The sequence below is a fragment of the Nycticebus coucang genome, chromosome 9 (assembly GCF_027406575.1).
Source record: "Nycticebus coucang isolate mNycCou1 chromosome 9, mNycCou1.pri, whole genome shotgun sequence".
NCBI lineage: Eukaryota > Metazoa > Chordata > Mammalia > Primates > Lorisidae > Nycticebus > Nycticebus coucang.
In genome coordinates this window covers 47,442,758-47,463,943 of record NC_069788.1, presented here as the reverse complement: position 1 = coordinate 47,463,943, position 21,186 = coordinate 47,442,758, and the positions used below count along the sequence as shown (strand labels likewise).

At 54.5% G+C, this 21,186-nt stretch overlaps 3 protein-coding genes across 5 annotated transcripts in view; 2 read left to right on the top strand and 1 right to left on the bottom strand.

Moving 5' to 3' along the window:
* The first annotated feature begins 416 nt into the window (after positions 1 to 416).
* Positions 417 to 14,876, top strand: C4A (complement C4A (Rodgers blood group)). Its single transcript, XM_053601358.1, has 41 exons — positions 417 to 573; positions 706 to 904; positions 1,086 to 1,287; positions 1,494 to 1,564; positions 1,646 to 1,734; positions 2,034 to 2,116; positions 2,287 to 2,383; positions 2,530 to 2,635; positions 2,722 to 2,854; positions 3,228 to 3,343; positions 3,450 to 3,629; positions 3,776 to 3,961; positions 4,095 to 4,280; positions 4,444 to 4,602; positions 4,894 to 5,020; positions 5,184 to 5,258; positions 5,530 to 5,724; positions 5,816 to 5,927; positions 6,017 to 6,087; positions 6,352 to 6,491; positions 6,591 to 6,800; positions 7,018 to 7,069; positions 7,170 to 7,259; positions 7,405 to 7,614; positions 7,806 to 7,881; positions 8,050 to 8,206; positions 8,300 to 8,416; positions 8,522 to 8,693; positions 8,925 to 9,157; positions 9,233 to 9,400; positions 10,072 to 10,131; positions 11,144 to 11,237; positions 11,342 to 11,528; positions 11,640 to 11,730; positions 11,844 to 11,918; positions 13,221 to 13,323; positions 13,502 to 13,591; positions 13,674 to 13,772; positions 13,942 to 14,025; positions 14,306 to 14,438; positions 14,601 to 14,876. The coding sequence occupies exons 1-41, from the start codon at positions 509 to 511 to the stop codon at positions 14,740 to 14,742; spliced, it is 5,235 nt and encodes a 1,744-aa protein (XP_053457333.1). The 5' UTR covers positions 417 to 508; the 3' UTR covers positions 14,743 to 14,876.
* A 3,428-nt stretch (positions 14,877 to 18,304) lies between these two features.
* LOC128593390 (steroid 21-hydroxylase) lies at positions 18,305 to 20,834 on the top strand. Its single transcript, XM_053601357.1, has 10 exons — positions 18,305 to 18,506; positions 18,586 to 18,675; positions 18,791 to 18,945; positions 19,040 to 19,141; positions 19,226 to 19,327; positions 19,432 to 19,518; positions 19,687 to 19,887; positions 20,115 to 20,293; positions 20,377 to 20,480; positions 20,566 to 20,834. The coding sequence occupies exons 1-10, from the start codon at positions 18,305 to 18,307 to the stop codon at positions 20,832 to 20,834; spliced, it is 1,491 nt and encodes a 496-aa protein (XP_053457332.1).
* Positions 20,835 to 20,861: 27 nt separating this feature from the next.
* TNXB (tenascin XB) overlaps positions 20,862 to 21,186 on the bottom strand; it is a 68,260-nt gene continuing 67,935 nt past the window's right edge. For all 3 annotated transcript variants that reach the window (XM_053601353.1, XM_053601354.1, XM_053601355.1), the window contains one exon: positions 20,862 to 21,147. In XM_053601353.1, coding sequence (XP_053457328.1) covers positions 21,046 to 21,147 — 102 coding nt within the window. In that variant the 3' untranslated portion in view covers positions 20,862 to 21,045. The remainder of the gene's footprint in view (positions 21,148 to 21,186) is intronic.

Sequence of the window (21,186 nt, the reverse complement as noted above, 5' to 3'; positions counted from 1 at the left end):
TCTCCAAAACCATAGGAATTTCGTTTAGGGCTTACAAAAAAAGTAAGAAAAAAAAAAACCTAATATAGTTCAGTTTGTGTTAGGGTGACAATAAGAGACAAGTGTCTTAGAAGCCCATCCATGTTTTTTGGGACCTTTAAATATCCTATGTGGATCATGTTGGGCCCTTGTACACCTGTGTATACAGGAGTATGTGCATACATACACCTACACATATCACCCAGTGGGAGGAGGTGCCAAGGCACTGGGATGACAGGGGTTAACAGGGAAGGATAGGATTGATCTCTGGGCCAAAATTCTGTCAGATCCCCTCAGAGAGCTAGGTGTTCCAGCTGCTCCCCCAACACTGGGCCTGGGGCCAGTTGCATTTCTTGGCTATCACATGGTTTCCCGGCTTAACTGGGCTGGGGGAGGAGCAAGGTCCAGAGTCAACTTTACCCCAAGCCCCAACTTGACCAGAAGGGAGAAGTTGGACAGACGGATCTGACCCCTCTTGGATCCTGCAGCCATGAGGCTCCTCTGGGGACTGATCTGGGCATCTAGCTTCTTCACTTTGTCCCTGCAGAAGCCCAGGTCCTGGAGGCACAATGCTGGCTGCTTGGGTTGGGGCAGGGCTGGTAGTGGGACCAAATTCAGGAGTGAAGGAGAGCCGGGGTGGAGGGGTCAGAGTGAAGATTGACTGTTGACCCTCACTGTTCTCCCCAGGTTGCTCCTGTTCTCTCCTTCTGTCGTTCATCTGGGCGTCCCCCTGTCAGTGGGGGTACAGCTCCAGGATGTACCCCCAGGACAGGTAGTGAAAGGATCAGTGTTCCTGAGAAACCCATCCTCTAATAACGCCCCCTGCTCTCCAAAGGAGCACTTCACCCTCAGCTCAGAAAAAGACTTCGTACTTCTCAGTCTCCAGGTAATTGGCTCCAACACCCAGCTGCTACTTTGGGAGATCTCCCACCTTTTCCCCTATCTGGTGTCTTCATCTTCCCACTGCCCTCCTCCCCTCCTCTTCTCACCCTAGCAGTCTCCTGTCTGATCTCTGTCCTTTTCTGTCTCCTCTCTCTCTGACCTACTCCCTCTTTCTCTCCTGACAGATCCCCCAGAAAGACACAAAGATCTGTGGCCTCAATCACCTCCTCAGAGGCCCCAAGGTCCAGCTGGTGGCCCAGTCACCCTGGCTGAAGGGCTCTCTGGCCAAAAATACAGACACCCAGGGTGTCAACCTGCTCTTCTCCTCTCGCCGGGGACACCTCTTTCTGCAGACTGACCAGCCCATTTATAACCCTGGCCGGAGGGGTGAGTCTTAGCCCCAAGGCCTGTACCTTTAACCCCCTTCCCAGCCCACTTACACGTGTTTCATGCCCCTTAAGTGAGATAACCTTAAGAAAGCACTACATGGGAGGGTTGCTTATCAAATATATGTCCCCCCCACTCCCTGGAGTTGAGCCCACCCTCCCTTTGCACATGGACTCCCACTCACCTCTTAACTCCTCCACTCCCAGTTCGGTACCGGGTCTTTACTCTGGATCAAAAGATGCGCCCCAGCACTGACACTGTCACAGTCACGGTGGAGGTGAGTCGCTGACTTCTGGCCTTCCTGCCCCTGGCCACTTATGTGACCTCTCATCTGTGACCACTTCTACTGCTCTTGTAGAACTCGCATGGCCTCCGCGTACAGAAGAAGGAGGTACATGCTCCTTTATCCATCTTCCAAGATGACTTTGTGATCCCGGACATCTCAGAGTGAGCTTCTCTGACCTGGGAATTACCCCAATGACTACCCTCATTCCTGTTTCCCATTAGGCCAATGGTTCTCAACCTGTGGGTTGCGACCCACAGGAACTGTATTAAAGGGCTGTGGTATTAGGAAGTTTGAGAACCACTGCATTAGGCTCTTCACCTCCCACACACAGAGTCACATCTCCAAGATGCCCAGATCCTTCTGAGCCTCTGGCTTAACCCCACAGTCCTTTCCAGGAGACCAAGCTTCTTCATGGCTCTCCTGCACAGATGGGCTGAGTCTTTTTGTTGTCTGTCTTCAGGCCAGGGACCTGGAAGATCTCAGCCCGATTCTCAGACAGCCTGGAATCCAACTGCAGCACCCAGTTTGAGGTGAAGAAATATGGTAAGAGCTAGTGACAAGGAACAGACAGCTGTTTTCCTGAAGAAAATAAGGGTGGAAGGAGAGAGGTGGGAAAAAGGTGGGGCCGGTGAGACACTATGCTATCCACAGCCCTGAGTGGAAGGGAGTCTCTGAACTAGAGGCTGATCTGTCTACCCTTCACTTTGGGTCAGTTCTTCCCAACTTTGAGGTGAAGATCACCCCCGGAAAGCCCTACATTCTGATAGTGCCCGGCCATCTTGGTGAAATCCAATTAGACATCCAGGCCAGGTAACTGCCACCACCACCACTGCCAGGTTCTACTCTCCAGGCTCCCCATTCAGTCTTAGTGAGCCATGGAGTGCTGCTGCCTTCCCCCAGATCATTAGTTCCCCCACCCTTGGCCCACCCTCTTCCCAGTTTCCCTGTGGCAACAGGTACATCTATGGGAAGCCAGTGCAGGGGGTGGCGTATGTGCGCTTTGGGCTCCTGGGTGAGGATGGTGAGAAGACTTTCCTTCGGGGGCTGGAGAATCAGACCAAGGTAGGAAGGAGGCTGGGAGGTGAAGGAGGTGAGGGAGAGGTGAGAGACGCAGTCCCACTCATGTCTTATTTTCTTCTCTGCCCCAGCTGGTGGATGGGCAGAGCCACATTTCCCTCTCAGAGGTGGAATTCCAGGGTGCCCTGGAAAAGCTTAATATTAATATTCCTGATCTCTTGGGGATGCGTTTCTATGTTGCAGCAGCAATCATTGAGTCTCCAGGTAAGTGACTTTCCCTTATTATAACCCCAGACCCCTGTCCCTGACCTCTAAGCTGACCCTCTGGTCTCTAGTACCGACCCCACCCCAATGTCTCCCACCTCATCTCAGACTCAAAGCCAGGAAAGGTTCAGGAGCCTGGGTCTCTCTCTAACTCTGCCTCTCACCCTGGCTCAGTTTATTTGTATTTGTTTGCTCATTCATTTGTTCACCTGCCAGCAAACATGTGTTATGTATCGTCTGTGTGATACATAGGCTGGGCTTTGAGTGGCCTATGCCACTGAGGAGTTCACTGTCTTGTGAGAGGGAAACACTCCCTGCTCACTCTCTAGTCCTCCCTGGGCTGTCCTCCACCTCTCTGCCCTTTATCTTGCAGGTGGGGAAATGGAGGAGGCAGAGCTCACATCTTGGCGGTTTGTGTCATCTCCTTTTTCCTTGGATCTTAGCAACACCAAGCGACACCTTGTACCTGGGGCCCCCTTCCTGCTGCAGGTTTTTTCTTGGGGGGAGGGGAGTCTGAGTAGGAGAGGGGATGTTGATCAGGAGGGTACAGGGGCTCACTAACCCCTTTTTACCGGCCCTTCCACCACCCATCTAGGCCCTGGTCCGTGAGATGTCCAGCTCTCCAGCCTCTGGCATTCCTGTCAAAGTTTCTGCCACATTGTCTTCTCCTGGGTCTGTTTCCCAAACTCAGAACTTTCAACAAAACACAGATGGGAGCGGCCAAGTCAGCATTCCCATCATTATCCCTCAGACCATCTCAGAACTGCAGCTCTTGGTAGGACTCCTTAGACCCACAGGCAACAGAGGGGGAAGGAAAGTAGGGGAAGCTGGAATCCTGAGGATCCCCGGCCCAGCTTGTGGGGAGGACTGGGGTATTTAGGTCCTTGCCACTGAACTGACTGGCACCTGCCCTCTCTCCAGGTGTCTGCAGGCTCCCTCCATCCAGCCACAGCTAGGCTTGCCGTGAGAGCTCCCCCCTCGGAAGGCTCTGGGTTTCTGTCTATTGAGTGGCTGAATCCTCGACCCCCTCGTGTTGGGGATACTCTCAACCTGAATCTGCGAGCTGTGGGCATCAGTGGGGCCACCTTCTCACATTACTATTACATGGTGTGCATGAGCCTGGGAGTCAAGGAGGGTGGGGGTGCAGAGAAGAGCCCTTTGGATGGAGCTGGGAGTGCTTCAGGCCTGGGTCTGTACCATGAAAAGGAAACCATTCTTGTCCCTCCTCTTCTTGGCCCAGATTCTATCCCGGGGTGAGATTGTGTCTATGAATCGAGAGCCCAGGAGGACCTTGACCACGGTCTCTGTGTTTGTGGACCATAACCTGGCCCCCTCCTTCTACTTTGTGGCCTTCTACTACCATAGAGACCTCCCAGTGGCCAACTCCCTGCGAGTGGACGTCCAGGCTGGGGCCTGTGAGGGCAAGGTAACTGGGGTCCCGAGAGATTGCATTTATGTTGGAGAGTTAAGAGAGATGGAGGCCAGAGTGACTGCTAATAGGGCATGGATTTAGCTAGGGGTGCAGCAGGGATGCTGGGACTGAAAGAAGCTCTTCCTCTCTGACTGCTCCCACCTCCTGTCCCTGCCAGCTGGAGCTGAATATGGACAGTGACAGGGAGTATCGTGATGGGGAAACTGTAAAGCTCCGCCTACAGACCGACTCCCCAGCCCTGGTGGCACTGGGAGCTATGGACATGGCTCTATATGCTGTGGGTGGCAGGTCCCACAAGCCCCTTGACATGAACAAGGTTTGTCCAGACCCTCTCCCCAGCCCTCCTGCCCCTGTGTGGTTCTTCTCTCTGCTGCCCTGAGCCCTGGGCCCAGCCTCCGAGTCTCACTCAGCCTCCCCACAGACTTCTCCCCCACCTTCCCTCAGGCCTTGGGCCTCATCTGCTTCCTTTCTTGGCCCTGTGGTCTCCGTCTCCACCATCTGTATCCCTTTCATATTTGTTTATTCTCTGCTCTCTCACCCATAGCTGAGTGGCTGGTCCTGCCCTTCAGTACTCTTGGCTCCCAGCATTCCTGCCTTTTCTTGCCAGGTCTTTGAAGTTATGAACAGTTATAACCTTGGTTGTGGTCCCGGGGGTGGGGACAGTGCCCTTCAAGTATTCCAGGCAGCAGGTCTGGCCTTTTCTGATGGAGACAAATGGACCTCCGCCAGAGAGAGTGAGCACAGAGGAGGAAGGGGATTGGGTGGCGGGAAGATAGGGAAGGAGGGAGGGCCTGAGGGGGCAGGTAGGAAGAGGAGAGGTGGGGACACTGGGGGGGGGGAAGGAAGGAGAGGGAGACACACACCTGATGGCTTGACTGCGGTCTTGTTCTGTCTTAGGTCTGAGCTGTCCTAAGGAGAAGAAAGCCCGGAATAAAAGAAACGTGAACTTCCATAAGGCGATAAGTGAGAAGTGTGAGTTGTGGGCACCTAGGAAGAAGCTTAAGCTCACCACTGGGGTGGGGGTTCTGCCTCTCAGCCCCTTAGCTCTTCACTGATCCAGTATATAGTATTTTGGGCCAGAGATCCAAATTCCAGGGTTAAAGGTGAGTGGCACTCTCTCTGTCCAGTGGCCTCTCTTCTGTTGCTGGTCTCTCAAGGAGATTCCTTGTGGATTTTGCAGTTGGGGTCAGGGCTGAGTATCTCCTTTTTGTCCCTTCATGCTGACACATACCTGGGCCTGCAGTGGGCCAGTATGCTTCCCCAGCAGCCAAACGCTGCTGCCAGGATGGGCTGACACGGCTGCCCATGACACGTTCCTGTGAGCAGCGGGCAGCCCGTGTGTTGCAGCCGGCCTGCCAGAAGCCCTTCCTGTCCTGCTGCCAGTTTGCTGAGAGCCTGCGTAAGAGCCAGGCCAGGGGCCAGGAGGGCCTCGCCAGAGGTGAGGGGCTGTGTGGGGCTGGGGGACAGGCAGCAGTGCCTGGAAGGGCAGAATGGCCCCCTCCTCACTCCCATCCGCTGTGGTCCCCCAGTCATGGAGAAGCTGCAGGAGGAGGACCTGCTTGACGAGGATGACGTTGTTGTGCGCAGCTTCTTCCCAGAGAACTGGCTCTGGAGACTGGAACCAGTGGACCGTTCCAAAATGTGAGGGTGTAGGTGGGCCTAACCTTGTCTCTGGGGTATGTCTGGGCCAGCCCAGGGCCTGATGGGCTTTTCTGCCTTTTATGATGCAGATTGACAGTAGCTCTTCCTGATTCTCTGACCACGTGGGAGATCCATGCCACGAGCCTGTCTAAAAGCAAAGGCAAGGTCACCCTGCTTGGGCCTCAGGGTGCCCTTCCTCCATTTCCCTTGACTGTGCCTCCCTGCTTAGCCCTTTGCTCTTAGTATAGGAAAGGGGTCCAGAGATCTGGGGAAGTCGGTGCTGGCACCCACCTGGTTTGGGCCAGAGAGCAGAGGCAGGCTGAGGCAGGCCTGGGTTATTCCCTGCCCCTCCCTCCTGTGACACTGAGGTCTTAATCCCCCCATCTAATCTCTATCCCCTCCCCCATGTTCCCTCCCCAACCAGGCCTATGTGTGGCCACACCAGCCCAGCTCCGAGTGTTCCGTGAGTTCCACCTGCACCTCCGCTTGCCTCTGTCTGTCCGCCGTTTCGAGCAGCTTGAGCTGCGGCCTGTCCTCTACAACTACCTGGATAAAGACCTGACTGTGAGGCCCTGTGGGAGCCTGGGGGGAACCAGGAGCAGGTGAGGGCTGGGGAGTGTAACTGGGCTAGAGCTCTAGCCATCCCCATTTTCCTGCCCCCAGGTGAGCGTCCACGTGTCCCCAGTGGAAGGGCTGTGCCTGGCAGGGGGTGGAGGGCTGGCCCAGCAGGTGCTGGTGCCTGCAGGCTCTGCTCGGCCTGTTGCCTTCTCTGTGGTGCCCATAGCAGCTGCTCATGTGTCCCTGAAAGTGGTGGCTCGAGGGTCCTTTGAGTTCCCTGTGGGGGATGCAGTGTCTAAGATTCTGCAAATTGAGGTGAGTGGAGCAGCCCCTGAATCTGGGCAGGCACTTTCTACTAGGCAGGCTAAGGGCCCAGCACTCAAGCCTAATGCTTTGGTCTATTCATATCTTCCACAATTTTGATACAACTCTGTCCCTGAGGTTCAAATTCAAAGTCCTGGGGGCTTCTGTTCTGGCTGGGGCAGGCTGGAGTCCTGTGTGATCTCTCATAGCCATGTTTCCTCTGAGGCAGAAGGAAGGGGCTATCCACACAGAGGAGCTGGTCTATGAACTCAACCCACTGGGTGAGTGACCCCCCCTCCATCAGCCATCAGTTTCCTAAACATGTGGGCGGTCAAGGATGTGGATGGCAAGACAGACTGCCAACTTCTCCCATCTTCCCAGATCACCGAGCCCGGACTTTGGAAATTCCTGGCAACTCTGATCCCAATATTATCCCCGATGGAGATTTCAGCAGCACTGTCAGGATTACAGGTGGGAGTGTCCTCCAGTCCCTTCTCAGTGGCTGCCCTCAGATTCATGTGAAGCTTATGGACCCCTTTTGATCATACAATCCCATGATATTCTGACCCTGGGTCCTTGGGCCTGCACTGATGCCCACACTGTCCCTTCTGTATAGCCTCAGATCCACTGGACACTTTGGGCTCTGAGGGGGCCTTGTCACCAGGAGGCTTGACCTCCCTCCTGAGGCTTCCCCAAGGCTGTGGGGAACAAACCATGGTCTACTTGGCTCCAACACTGGCTGCTTCCAGCTACCTGGACAAGACGGAGCAGTGGAGCATGCTGCCCCCTGAGACCAAGGACCATGCTGTGGATCTGATCCAGAAAGGTTCCGGGTGCAGGGGCGACAGGGGCGACAGGGGTGGGGCTAGGGAAGGGCAGCTAATAAAAGATTGCTAGCCCAGGAGGCTAGAGAGGGTATGGAAAGAGGTACCTGATGGGAATAGGGAGCATGGCTTTGGGCACAAATAGTAAAAGAGTAGGTGAGTGTCACCTGAGCAGCCGCTTCTCCTCTCTAAGGCTACATGCGCATCCAGCAGTTTCGGAAGACAGATGGCTCTTATGGGGCATGGTTACACCGGGACAGCAGCACCTGGTGAGGCTGGGAGAGTGGTTCCAGGTCTCTGAGAGGGATCAGGGCAAGTGGGGACAGAGCTGATTCAATGGGAGGGAGAATACCCAGGTCACCTGGGAGAGTGGCTGTCCCTATCCCCAGCCCTAGAGGGACTGTCCCCATCCCCAGCCCTATCTTCCTCCCCACTAGGCTCACTGCTTTTGTGCTGAAGGTACTGAGTATGGCCCAGGAGCAGGTGGGTGGTTCACCTGAGAAGCTGCAGGAGACGGCCAGGTGGCTGCTGTCCCAGCAGCAGGCAGATGGCTCATTCCAGGACCCCTGTCCAGTGATCCACAGGGGCATGCAGGTGTGGGCATACTGTGGGCTGGGCCAAGGAGCACCAGTGAGAGGATTCTCTGCCCCATCCCCCTCCTGTTTGACATCTTTTTTCCCCTCATAGGGGGGCTTGGTGGGAAATGATGAGACCGTGGCACTCACAGCCTTTGTGGCAATCGCCCTTCAACATGGGCTGTCCGTCTTCCAGGACAGAAGTGCAGAGCAGTTGAAGCAGGGAGTGGTAAGGACAGCTGAGTTTCTGCCCTTCACTGGCCCCCTGCTCTCCCTCTTTCCCCTCAGGAAGCAAGTGTCCAGCCCCCAGACCTTCCTCCTCGCTTTCTTCCAGGAAACCTCCATCTCAAAGGCAAATTCATTCTTGGGAGAGAAAGCAAGCGCTGGGCTCCTGGGTGCCCATGCAGCTGCCATCACAGCCTATGCCCTGACACTGACCAAGGCCCCTGAGGACCTGCAGAATGTTGCCCACAACAACCTCATGGCCATGGCTCAGGAGACTGGTGGTGAGGGACAATGTGGTCTAGGCAGTATGTCTGAGACCTGGAGGATTTGGGGGTCACTGAGTGTGCCCAGAGGGAGAGATTGGGTGAAGACCCTGGGAAGGAATTAAAGCATAAGTAGAGATGATTTGGCAGTAGAATTAGGAAAGCCCAACAGAGGACATCCAATGGCCAGGCAGCTAGTATCCTGTCCTCTCCCTGCCCTGTTCACTTTGGGTTTTTCTTCACTTCCAGAGAGCCTGTACTGGGGCTCAGTCGCCAGTTCTCAGAACAATGCCGTGTCACCCACCCTGGCTCCTCGCAACCCAGCAGATCCCATGCCCCAGGCCCCAGCCCTGTGGATTGAAACCACAGCCTATGGCTTGCTACATCTGCTGCTTCGAGAGGGCAAGGCAGAGATGGCAGACCAGGCTGCAGCCTGGCTTACCCATCAGAGCAGCTTCCGAGGGGGGTTCCGCAGCACCCAGGTAGGAGCTGTCCTGAGCCTCTGGGTGTGGATAGTCCTGGGACCAAACTCTTGAGTTCTGGTCTAACCTCCCTAGGACACAGTGATAGCCCTGGATGCCCTCTCTGCGTATTGGATCGCTTCCCACACCACCGAGGAGAAGGAACTCAATGTGACTCTCACCTCCCCAGGCCGAAATGGGTTCAAGTCCTATGTGCTTCAGCTTAACAACCACCAAATTCAGGGGCTAGAGGAAGAGCTAAAGGTGAACCCCTCCCTTGCCTGGGTTTCCATGATACCTGGCCCAAATATGGCAAGGCCAAAAGCCACCTCCATCCTCTCACCTGCGGAATCTGCAAGGCATCTCTTCCTTGGGGAAGACTGACTTCCTGGCTGTGTAATCTGGAGAAATTTACCTAACTTCTGAGTTTCTTTTTTCTCACCTATAAAATAATATACGCAGAGCTTACTCAATAGTTAGCCGGGCATGGTGGCTCACACCTGTAATCCTAGCACCCTGCGAGGCCCAGGTGAATTTATTGCCTAAGCTCATGTGTTCAAGATCAGCCTGAGCAAGAGCAAGACCCCATTTCTAAAAATAGCCGAGCGTTGTGGCAGGCTCCCGTAGTCGCAGCTACTCAGGAGGCTGAGGCAAGAGAATCGCTTAAGCCCAAGAGTTTGAGGTTGCTGTGAGCTATGATGCTATGCCATGGCACTCTACTGAGGGCCACAAAGTGAGACTCTGTCTCAAAAGAAAAAAAAACAGGGTTGTTAGGAGGCTGAAGTGAGATAATACACATGAAGTCTTAAATTTTGTGAGAATGTGAGGTGGAAAAGGGGTTGGGGTGGTTTTAAGAGAAGAGATAAGTTGTTGGAGCAGCAAATAGGTTTCCTTGTGCCTTCTGACATCTCTTTCCCTTTTTTTGCTGGTGAAAGTTTTCCTTGGGGAGCAAGATCAATGTGAATGTGGGAGGAAACAGCAAAGGAACCTTGAAGGTGGGGGCTCAGGGAAGGGGCAGGGTGGGGGCAGAGGAGGGAGGAGACAGGGGCTGAGTGGGAGACCTATGGGCAGAGCGTGTGGTCCAGGCAAGGAGGAAGACACCTCAGGGTTGGGCTCCTGTGCTACCGTCCTGAGCATTTCCCCCTTGTTCTGCTCTCCCCATCTCTGGGCACTTTTACCCCTGTCAGTGCAGATGGCTCCACATTCCGCTCTTCAGGCCAGGCCTCTCCCCTGACCCATGGACTCCACATGTCCCATAGCACCTCAGACATGGCATGTCCCAAACCCCTTCTTGCTCCTCTGTCCTTCGGCTGGCTGATGGGAACCTCTTCTACTTGGGAGCCCTGCAACCTCTCTAGAGGCCATCTCAGTGGCCCCTCCCCTGATCCCTTCATGATAGCCCAATAACTCCCCCTTCCCCCCCGCTGCCTAGAACCTTTGTCACTTGTGTCCCACATTCTGTGCTAAAACACTTGGTGCTTCTCCAAACTTTACCTGTCTGAGCCATTGTCCAAACAGCAGTGAAACATTCTAAAAGCATCAGTCAGATTAGCCTTGGAGAAAAGTTAGTCCCTCTTACCTCATCATGGTTCTCATAGTTGGGTTTTGCCCACCTCTCTGGCCAGACAGACCCACTCATCTACACAGATGTCTGTGCCTTTCATGTCTTTCTCCTGTTTATTGTCCCCTGGGACAAGCTCTTTCCTCCTGCAAGCCTCAGCCAGAAGCCTTTCCTGAACCTTCCATTCCAGCCTCCTCCGTGCCCCATCTGGAGTGCTGGCCTCTGAGGGCATGCCCCTGCTTCTTCACCTCTCTGTCACTGTCTTGCCTAACACCTGTGGCATATCTGGTGCCCATTCATGTGTATGAACTGTCCGGTGAGGGGATGAGAAGGGACTGAAGGCCTCATATCCCCTAATGCAGGGAGATGCCCTTAAGGTATGGCACTGGAAAGAAGTCTGTGTCCCCAAGTGTCTCTTGACCTCTCCATGCCCCTTCTTGAGCCAGGTTCTTCGCACCTACAATGTCTTGGACATGAAGAACACTACCTGCCAGGACCTTCAGATTGAAGTGACAGTCCAGGGCCATGTTGAGTATACGAGTAAGTGTTGGGGTCAGGAGGCCTTGGGCCTTGGGGCTCAGCAGGGCTGGTGCAGGGAGCTAAGTGGCCATCCTGGCCCCTCCTCACAATGCTTCCCTGTGCAGTGGAAGCGAATGAAAACTATGAGGAATATGATTATGAGGAACAGCTGGCCAAGGATGACCCAGGTGCCCATGTGCAGCCCATGACGCCCCTGCAGCTGTTTGAGGGACGGAGGAACCGCCGTAGGAGGGAGGCGCCCAAGGTGGTGGAGGAGGAGGAATCCAGAGTGCAGTACACCGTGTGCATCTGGTAGGCTCCAGGATCCGCACCAGGCCTGGGGAGGAGGCGGGAGCCGGGCTGGGGCTGGGCGTCTGGAACCTGTGCAGGCCAAATCTGCCAACTGGTCACATCTCTCTTCAGGCGGACTGGCAAGGTGGGGCTATCTGGCATGGCCATTGCAGATATCACCCTCCTGAGTGGATTCCATGCCCTGCAGGCTGACCTGGAAAAGGTGCGGGCAGCTGCCCAGAGCAGCCTCCTCTTCCCCTCTTCCCTTAGGGGCTGAGCCCTGTCATGTACAGGGCCCAGGGCCACCAACCTGTGACCCACTCCTCTTCCCCACAGCTGACCTCCCTCTCTGACCGTTACGTGAGTCACTTTGAGACCGAAGGGCCCCATGTCCTGCTATACTTTGATTCGGTAAGTGAGGAGGAGTGATGTAAGAAGGGAATCGGGGCACCGGGTTCACTGAGCGTGTGTTGTGAGGTTTCTCAGGAGACAGCTGTGTCAATAGCCAGTGCTTCTGAGAACCTGTGACAGCAGCAAGAGGACAGGAGAAGAGTGTGAGCCACTTGAGCCACAGCATAGTAAGGGGCAGATCTCTAGGGGGCCACTGCTACAGGCACGGGCGGGCACAGCTGCCAGGGTGCCCTGAGGGCTTGTGAGGGGAGCCTTTCATGAAACAGATTTTATTCAACTCAAGGGGATGCCTTTGTTCTCCTAGTGTTTTTTAAGTATTAAAGTATATTTCCTTTTGCAAAGTACTGGTGGCCATAGATGATAGTTATATTTGTCTCTTCATGCATGGTCTTACTTGGATAAAACAGTTATCGACCCTCTGATGGCCCTCAAAGATTTTTTTTTGAACATTTCCTATAACTTCTGGGAGAAAATGTGAGAAAGGTATGGTGGCCAGCATTAGATAGGTATTTGTGGGTCAGGAGGATGCCCCTGGGCAGCTGGAGAAACCGGGCAGAGCAGTCTGGGTTGAACATGACGTAGAATGTGGAGCTCCGAAGGTTCCTGGGTAGGGAGCTGATGATGTGGTGGCCCAGCTTAGGAGAGACCCTGGGGGCACTGGGCTGGGCTGGGCCTGTGTGGCTGTGAGAAGGAAGTTGGACAACTCGGGGTGATGGAACCTGTTGGCAAGGCATGGCAAATAAAGGAAGACCCGACGGTATCTGAGATAAATTTGAGGGTGTCAGGAGGGTGAGTGGATTTGGGGGGCAGGTAGAGTATGCTGGAGAACGTATAAGTCCTGCCAAGAACCTAATGCAAGGATAGGGCTGAAAGTTCAGTTTGGGAACCATCAGCCTGAGTGGGTATGGTGGAGCCAGGGAGTGGTTGAAACACCCCCCTCCCAGGGAGCATGGAGGAAAAGAAGAGAAGGGAGTGTGAGGAATACCAGGTCAGAACCCCCAGAAGCTAACCCTTAGCTTAGGGAGAGTTTCACAGAGAGTGTGTCTATGATGCAAGACTTTGCAGAGGGCCTGGGGCAGCGAAGGCTGGAAGGCTAGGACAAGGTTACCAGGGGGCTGTGAAGTCATCAGAGACCTTGGATAGCAGCTTTTCAAGTTCTGTTAACAGGAAGATTAACAGAATGTGAAGGACACTGATGATAAGATCAATGAGACCCAACAGAAGCAGGCCAAGGAAATGTGGCACAGTAGCCTGCAGGGCCCAGGGAGTGGGTCCCTGATCTCTCCTCCCCACCTGTCCCAGGTGCCTACCTCCCGGGAATGTGTGGGCTTTGGAGCGGTGCAGGAGGTGGCCGTGGGGCTGGTTCAGCCGGCCAGCGCAACCCTGTACGACTACTACAATCCTGGTGAGCACTCTGGGGAAACCCTGGCATTCAGGGGGAGGTTTGGGATAAGCACTCTCCTATGGGACATCAGGAACTAGGGCATTGAAGGGTGGCTGGGAGCCCTGGGGCTCCATGAGATTGAGGAGGCAGAGAGGAGAAGAGGGGCTCGCTCTTAACTCCCCTCTCTGCTTTTCTCCAGAGCACGAATGTTCTGTGTTTTATGGGGCACCAAGTAAGAGCAAACTTTTGTCTACCTTGTGCTCCAGGGATGTCTGCCAGTGTGCTGAGGGTGAGACTCAGGGGCTGGGGTGGAGTGGGAGGATGGGATGCTAGGGGGCTATGCCCTGTCTTATGTGGGCCCCCACTTCTAGGAAAGTGTCCTCGCCAGCGTCGCACGCTGGAGCGGGGTCTACAGGAGGAGGATGGTTACAGGATGAAGTTCGCTTGCTACTACCCCCGTGTGGAGTATGGTCAGTCTCGCCGGCCCTGTCTGACCCGCCCTCAGGACCAGCTATTCTGGTCTCCCTGGGTCTGCCTGTTCCTCTCACAGGCCCACAGGCAGCCTCTTTGCTCTGACACTGCTTCCATCCCTCTCAGTCTCCAGGTAACTAACTTTCCCCTCTTCTGACCCATTCTTAGGCTTCCAGGTTAAGGTTCTCCGAGAAGACAGCAGAGCTTCCTTCCGCCTCTTTGAGACCAAGATCATCCAAGTCCTGCACTTTAGTATGAAGGGAACCAGAGAGGCGGGTGGGGCTAGAGGGAGACGGGGAGACTGAGATCTGGGTTTGGGGGCTGACTGCTAGAATTATGAAAATTCAAACAGGTCTGAGCGTAAATCCCCCCTAGCCTCTCAGAAGCCCTGGGCCTGCCCGTAGCAGGAAAGCAGTAGCAGCTCTCGTGGGGTGGCCAAGGTTAAATGAGAGGTCCGTGAAGAGCCCTGGCCCTGTGCTCACCTTCTCCTCCCCTCTGACCCCTCTGTTGTGTGTTACCCTTATCCTCTCAGCCAAGGATGACAAGGCCACTGCCCATCAGACCCGCAATTTCCTGGTTCGAGCCTCTTGCCGCCTTCATTTGGAACCTGGGAAAGAATATTTGATCATGGGTCTGGATGGGGCCACCCATGACCTCAAGGGAGAGTGAGTTTCTGGTCCCCTCAGGCATTTGCTATCCTCATGCCCAGTGACCTTCCTCAGGGAACAGATTCTGGCATCTAAGCCCTGTCCCCTCAGAAGCTAGGTCTTCCTGCTCTCCATCTGCCATCCCCCTGACCCCTGCTGACTGACCCTTTGTCCCTGCAGCCCGCAATACCTGCTGGACTCGAATAGCTGGATCGAGGAGATGCCTTCCGCACGCCTGTGCCAGAGCACCCGCCAGCGAGCAGCCTGTGCCCAGCTCAGGGACTTCCTCCAGGAGTATAGCACTCAGGGCTGCCAGGTGTGAAGGCTGCCCCCTGCCTCCCTCAGGAGGGGCTGGAGCCAGGGAGAGATGATGCCTGCACGTGCTGCTGCTCCTGGTCCCCTGAACACAGCCCCTGGATAGGGTTGGAGTCATAATAAAGGCCTTTGGCAACAAAGCGTCAATGTGAGTCTCTAGGACTGAGCAGTGTCCCCTCTGTCCATTTCAGGTTCTGGGGTTCAGGCCAGGTTTGCACAATCTTGGACTGTCAGAGCCTGGATGACCTTTGGGTTGTCCAGTTCTGCTGAACTCTCCCAGATGACTCACTAGCAGCTTATTCCATCATGGGACTACCCAAAGCAAAATCAGGTCCCAACTGCCTGTACCCTGAGCCCCAGTGTGTACACTGAGGGCCCGCCATTGCCTCTTTGTCACTGGTCACTGTGGCCTCAGCAGGGCTTTTGCTGAGCAGACCCTCAGTTCTTCTGCCTATGAGCTCCCCAACTCTGTTCTCATGCAGCTGGTACTTCTGGGGTCCATTGATTTTAACTAAATCCTGGTCAGTTGACAGCCTGCTGACACTTGATCATGTTATCAGTGGCATTAGGTAACTTTCCCAGAGTTGTATAATCCTTAGGACAGATGATGACTTCATCCTAGTAATTTTAAACAAGCCAAAAGTCTGACTGATATGTTTGTTAATATAAAGCGGTTTCTGAGGAAGCTGCTGTCCTTCTGGGGCCTACCCTCGCCACCCTGCCAGACTAACATTCCCCCATGTGATAGCAGCTCTGGGGTCTGCAATGGTGACCTAGAAATTTGTCCAAAGAAGTTAACTGAGATCAGTTTTGATGGAAAGCATGACAGTTCAGCAGCCTGCCATGCAGTCATTCAACAGAAACTCATAGAACTCTCTCTCCTTGCCATACCCTGTGCCAAGTACAAGATACAACTGCCAACTCAGTCCAGGGGCTCATCACTGGGAGAGAGATGAGGAGGGGCAGTCCCCTTCCTCTGTGAAAGGTGTGGTGTCAAGGAGCCGCATATTTCTGTGGGGCATCTAACCTTGTCAGGGGCAGTGCCAGAAGAGGAGTGGGAAGGCTTCCTGGAGGAGATGGCACCTAAGTTGGGGTTCTTAAGGCTGAGAAGGAGGCAAGACGCAGGGCAGAATGAGGGCATTGGAGATGGAAGAAAGAGAAGGTACAAGGCCCAGAGGCCAGGGCAGGACAGCACATTGGAGGTATTGCACATGATTCATCATGTTTGGGATTTGGATTTGCTAGTGGGCTGCAAGGGATAGGTTTGGCCAGGTCAGTGGAGTCAATTTCTAAAGGGACATTCACAAATGTGCCAACCTTCCAGGTCATTCTTCTTTCAAATCGAGTCCCTTCTGGCTCGGTGCCTGTAGCACAGTGGTTATGGCGCCAGCCACATACACCGAGGCTGGTGGGTTCGAAACCGGCCTGGGCCAGCTGAGGCAACAATGACAACTGCAAATTGAGTCCCTTATTCCATGCAACTTTGAGAAGTTCTGACCTTTCTCAGTATTTCAGAGGTTTGCTGGGGGTCTTGCTTACATCACCCTATGGTTGCCCATCAGATCTTTGTCCCCAAAGCCAATCAGCATGGTGGTGGCATAAACTCATTTGCCAGGGCCAGGGATTTCATTGCAGTTATGCCAAGACACAGCTTGGGTCTGGTGTGTGTGTGGCAGCTGTCACTACCCAATCTCAGAAATCCCAAGCCTGTTCTCTCTCTCCCAGTCCCAGCTATGAATCCAAGCTGAGCCTAAGCCTCTTCCACCAGGACCTCAGCAGTAAACTTGTCAACCTAGTGGGTGGCATGGCTGGGACTTGACTTGTGCTCTCTAGCAATACAGCCTGTGCTCTGGGTAAAGCTGTGGGTGGAGAGTAACCCACTCACAGGCAGTGGATCTGTCTAAAGAATCAGGGATGGGAGCTAGGGGACAGTGTGGGTCTTGGGCTACCTCCAATTTCTCACGCACATCCCAGGTGGGCCTGGTGTCTCACTGAGCACTGCTACCCACCTGACTTTGGCATGATCTCACCCTAAACCCATCAACTGCCTCCTTACCCACAAAAGTGGTCCCTGATAGGTACTTGCTCCAGTGGAACCCACCCTTTATGGCTATGGATTCCAAACTGTTGTTGGACCCCTGATCCTGATCCGGCTGTGACTATTGAACTCCTTCCTGGGAACTTTGGAATTGATGGGGGCATGCCCACACTCTTCCTGGCTGGATTCTAGTCTGAGAAGGCAGTTCTGATCTGCCTGAGCCTGGTAACACAAGGAACTTAACTGCAGAGGAGACCAAAGCAGACAGAAAGAGGAGAGGGGAACAGAGAAGGGAAATTGCCCCTCTCTGGGGCTTTTTCTGTTCCCTATCTCTGGCCTTCTAATGCCAATGAGGTCTTCTTCTCTACTTTCCTGTTCTTGGGTTCTGAGAACTACTCCTCTATTTGTATAACAATTCTTATTTTTGTCAAGCTAGTGTCTTTTCCTTGCAACCAAAGACAGGTGCTCCTAGTGACTAAAGGTTTAGATTTTGCAGCTAGCTTGCCAGGCTGGAATCCTGGATTTGCCACTTTCTAGCTGTGCTCTTGGGCAAGCGACTCTTGCTTCTGTTTCTTCATCCATGAAGTGGGGATAATACTAATGTTGCATATACAGCAGGGTTGTGAAGAGTTGAGTTAATGTAGGGACTGGATGTGGTGGCTCATGCCTTTAATCCCAGCACTTGAGAGGCTGAGGTGGGTGGATTTCCTGAGCTCACAGTTTCAAGACCAGCCTGAGCCAGAGCAAGACCTTGTCTCTAAAAATAGCTGGGTGTTGTGGTGGTGCCTGTAGTCCCAGCTACTTGGGAGGCTGAGGTAAGGGAATGCTTGAGCCCAAGAGTTTGAGGAGCTGTGAGCTATGACACCATGGCACTCTACTGAGGGTGACAAAGTGAGACTGTCTCAAGAAGAAAAAAAAAGAATTAACATAGGGAAAGCATTAGAACAGTGTCTGATAACATAGTAAGTGCTCCAAAATGGGGTACCATACATTTCTTAGTCTTCTGGACACTTTTGAGAGTGGAGCTACAGATATACACTGGAAGGCCTTAGGCAAACCAAGACATATGGTCACCCCCATCTGTAAGTTACAAACAAGCAAAAACACAAATCCCTTCCACCTTATTTCATTCTTTGGGCAATCCTGGAGGGCACGTAGGTGAGGACTGCTATTTTTTTTCAGAGACAAACTGGTCCAAAGGGGTAGAGGGAGAGGCCTGGGCAGGGGGGAGCACTTTTGCCCCCATAAGTGATGTGGAGCCAGAAAAATGATTATGGTTGCAGGAAAAAAGGTCAGGGTTGCTTTTCCTCTCCTTCTTTCTTGATGGATGGTCAGTTTTTTGAAATGTGGACTTTGCAAGGCCAATAAGACTGGTGCCATTCCAGAAATGTGTCATTCTGTGGGCGGGATGGTGGGAAGGGACCTGAGGACAGGAGTTGAGGGAGGCCCCCAAACAGTCTGAGCAGCAGGATGGATGGCTGGACCTGAGAACTATAAGTGGGGTGTCAAGGTCTTTGTGCAGTATCTGGCCATGCTGCTCCTAGGGCTGCTGCTGCTGTTGCCGCTGCTGGCAGGCGCCTGCCTGCTGTGGGGCCAGTGGAAGCTCAGGAGCCTCCACCTCCCACCTCTTGCCCCGGGATTCCTGCACCTGCTGCAGCCCAACCTGCCACTATATCTGCTTGGCCTCACCCAGAAATTTGGGCCTATCTATAGACTCCGCCTGGGGCTGCAGTGTGAGTGCCCTCTCCCTCTCCGGCCCCACCAAGGGAGGGTGGGTAGGGTCCTCAGGACCTTGCTCTGCTTCTCCCTCAGATGTGGTGGTGTTGAACTCCAAGAGGACCATTGAGGAAGCCATGATCAGAAAGTGGGTGGACTTTGCCGGCAGACCCCAGATGCTGTCCTGTAAGGGCCAGGGCATTTCTTGGGGGAAGGAGCAGGGGTTGGGGGAGGCAGAAGGTGGTCAGGCCCTTGGCTTCCTTGGTCAGTGTTCACCCTTCACTCCTTACACTCCCTGTAGACAAGCTGGCATCTCAGGGCTACCCAGACCTGTCGCTAGGGGACTACTCCTTGCTCTGGAAGGCCCACAAGAAACTCACCCGCTCAGCCCTGTTGCTAGGCATTCGCAACTCCATGGAGACTGTGGTGGAGAAGCTGACCCAGGAGTTCTTTGAGGTGAGTCTGGGCTTCCACAGCCACCTTAGGTTATCCTCAGCTCTCCTGGCAGCTCCTGCCCCCGGCCTGCTTAGCTCACACTCCTTCTCCACAGCGCCTGAGAACCCAGACCAGCTCCCCTGTGGCCATTCAGAAGGAATTCTCTTTCCTCACCTGCAGCATCATCTGCTACCTCACCTTTGGAGACAAGATCAAGGTCATGCTCACATACCCTCAGGCCCAGCCTCAGCCCCTCCCTGATCCTCTCTTGTACTGAAAGCATTCCTTCCTTTTCTGGTAGGAGGACAACTTGATACATGCCTTTTACAACTGGGTCCAGGAGGTGATGAAAATCTGGGACCACTGGTCCATCCAAATTTTGGACATAATTCCCTTTCTCAGGGTGAGGCGGTATAGCCCAGACACCCCTGTGTCCTGGGAAAAGGGGTTGGGGAGGAGGAATGGGATTCTTCCTAGAAGCTATAGTTCTTTTGTTCCCTTCTCTAGTTCTTTCCCAATCCATGTCTTTGGAAGCTGCAGCAGACTATAGAGAAGAGGGACTACTTTGTAGAGAAGCAGCTGAGGTGGCACAAGGTGGGGATTGTGTGTGGATCAGATGCCCCTGGGCCCACGGTGGGTGATGCTGTTGGCCCCAGCATTGCTACGAGGCAGGTTCTCCTGCATCCCCCAGCTCTGGGCCTGTTGCTGTCCCACACCCCTTCCCAGGCCTGCCCCTCAGCCCACTCCTCCCGCACTTTGCAGGAGAGCCTGGTGGCAGGCCAGTGGAGGGACATGATGGACTACATGCTCCAAGAGGTGGCACTGTCAAGAGTGGAAGAGGGCGGTGGACAGCTCCTTGAAGGGCATGTGCACATGGCTGCAGTGGACCTTCTCATTGGTGGCACTGAGACCACAGCGACCACCCTCTCCTGGGCTGTGGCTTTCTTGCTTCACCACCCTGAGGTATGCCCTGGGGGAGCAAAACTCCTTCCTGGAAGCCTGGTGTGGGGTGAGGGACCAGCTTGCTCAGCTCAGGCACTACTCCCTGAGTCAAGCTGTGCTTGCCCAGAGAGGCTGCCTTCTCCTAATTGGCACAAAGACTCCATTGGGTTGCTGGGGTGGTGGCTGGAAGCTAGGAAGCTGTGGGCTGGACAGGGCAGGGCTTGGACCCTAGACATCCCCACTTCCAGATTCAGAGGCGATTACAGGAGGAGCTAGATCTTGAACTGGGCCCCAGTGCTTCTGGCTCCTGGGTCTCCTACAAGGACCGAGAGCGGCTGCCCTTGCTCAATGCCACCATTGCCGAGGTACTGCGCCTACGGCCTGTTGTGCCCTTGGCCTTGCCCCACCGCACGATGCAGCTCAGCAGGTGACTTTAGAGGATTAGGGATGAGTGAGGAAGGCCTGAGCCCAGCAGGATCTGGGCCAGCCTCTAACTCCACTCTCCTTCAGGATCTTTGGCTATGACATCCCTGAGGGCACAGTTGTCATCCCCAATCTCCAAGGTGCCCACCTTGACGACACTGTCTGGGAGCAGCCACATGAGTTCTTGCCAGGTATGTAGGGTGCCATGTGCCTATGTGCAGAGGCAGTGGAGGTCGGGCCTGGTGGCCACTGAACACCCTCCACATCTGTCCACAGACCGCTTCCTGAAGCCGGGCAAGAGCCCCAGAGTGCTGGCCTTTGGGTGCGGGGCCCGCATATGTCTGGGTGAGCCACTGGCACGCCTGGAGCTCTTTGTGGTGCTGTCCCGACTGCTGCAGGCCTTCACACTGCTGCCACCGGCTGAAGGTGCCCTGCCCTCCCTGCAGCCCCAGCCCTACTTCACCACCAATCTCAAGGTACAGCCTTTCCAGGTGCGGCTGCAGCCCCGGGGTGTGGCTGGCCGCCAGCTGGGCCAGCACCAGTGATGGGGCAGGACCAGCGCCAGCCATGTGCCTCAGTTTCTCCTTTATTGCTCCCATATAACCCCTTCCCCTCCCCCCTGTAAACATGGTGCTGTGAGATCGCTGGCAGAGAAGGTTTCCTGCTGGGTGGTGAAGGCAGCCCCTAGCTCTTCTCTCAGGGCGACCCCTCAGTGCTTGGCAGTCATACTGGGGTGCAAGAGAGGTGGACAACAGCTCAGCCTCCTCCCGCTGGGGACCGAAAGCTTCTTGGTCTCAGCTTCATTTCCGTGAAGGGCACTGAGAACTCAAAGCCCTTCCACGAGTACCAGCTCACTCCCTGGGAAAGTGGTGGTCAAGAGATAGTCAGAGCCCAAAA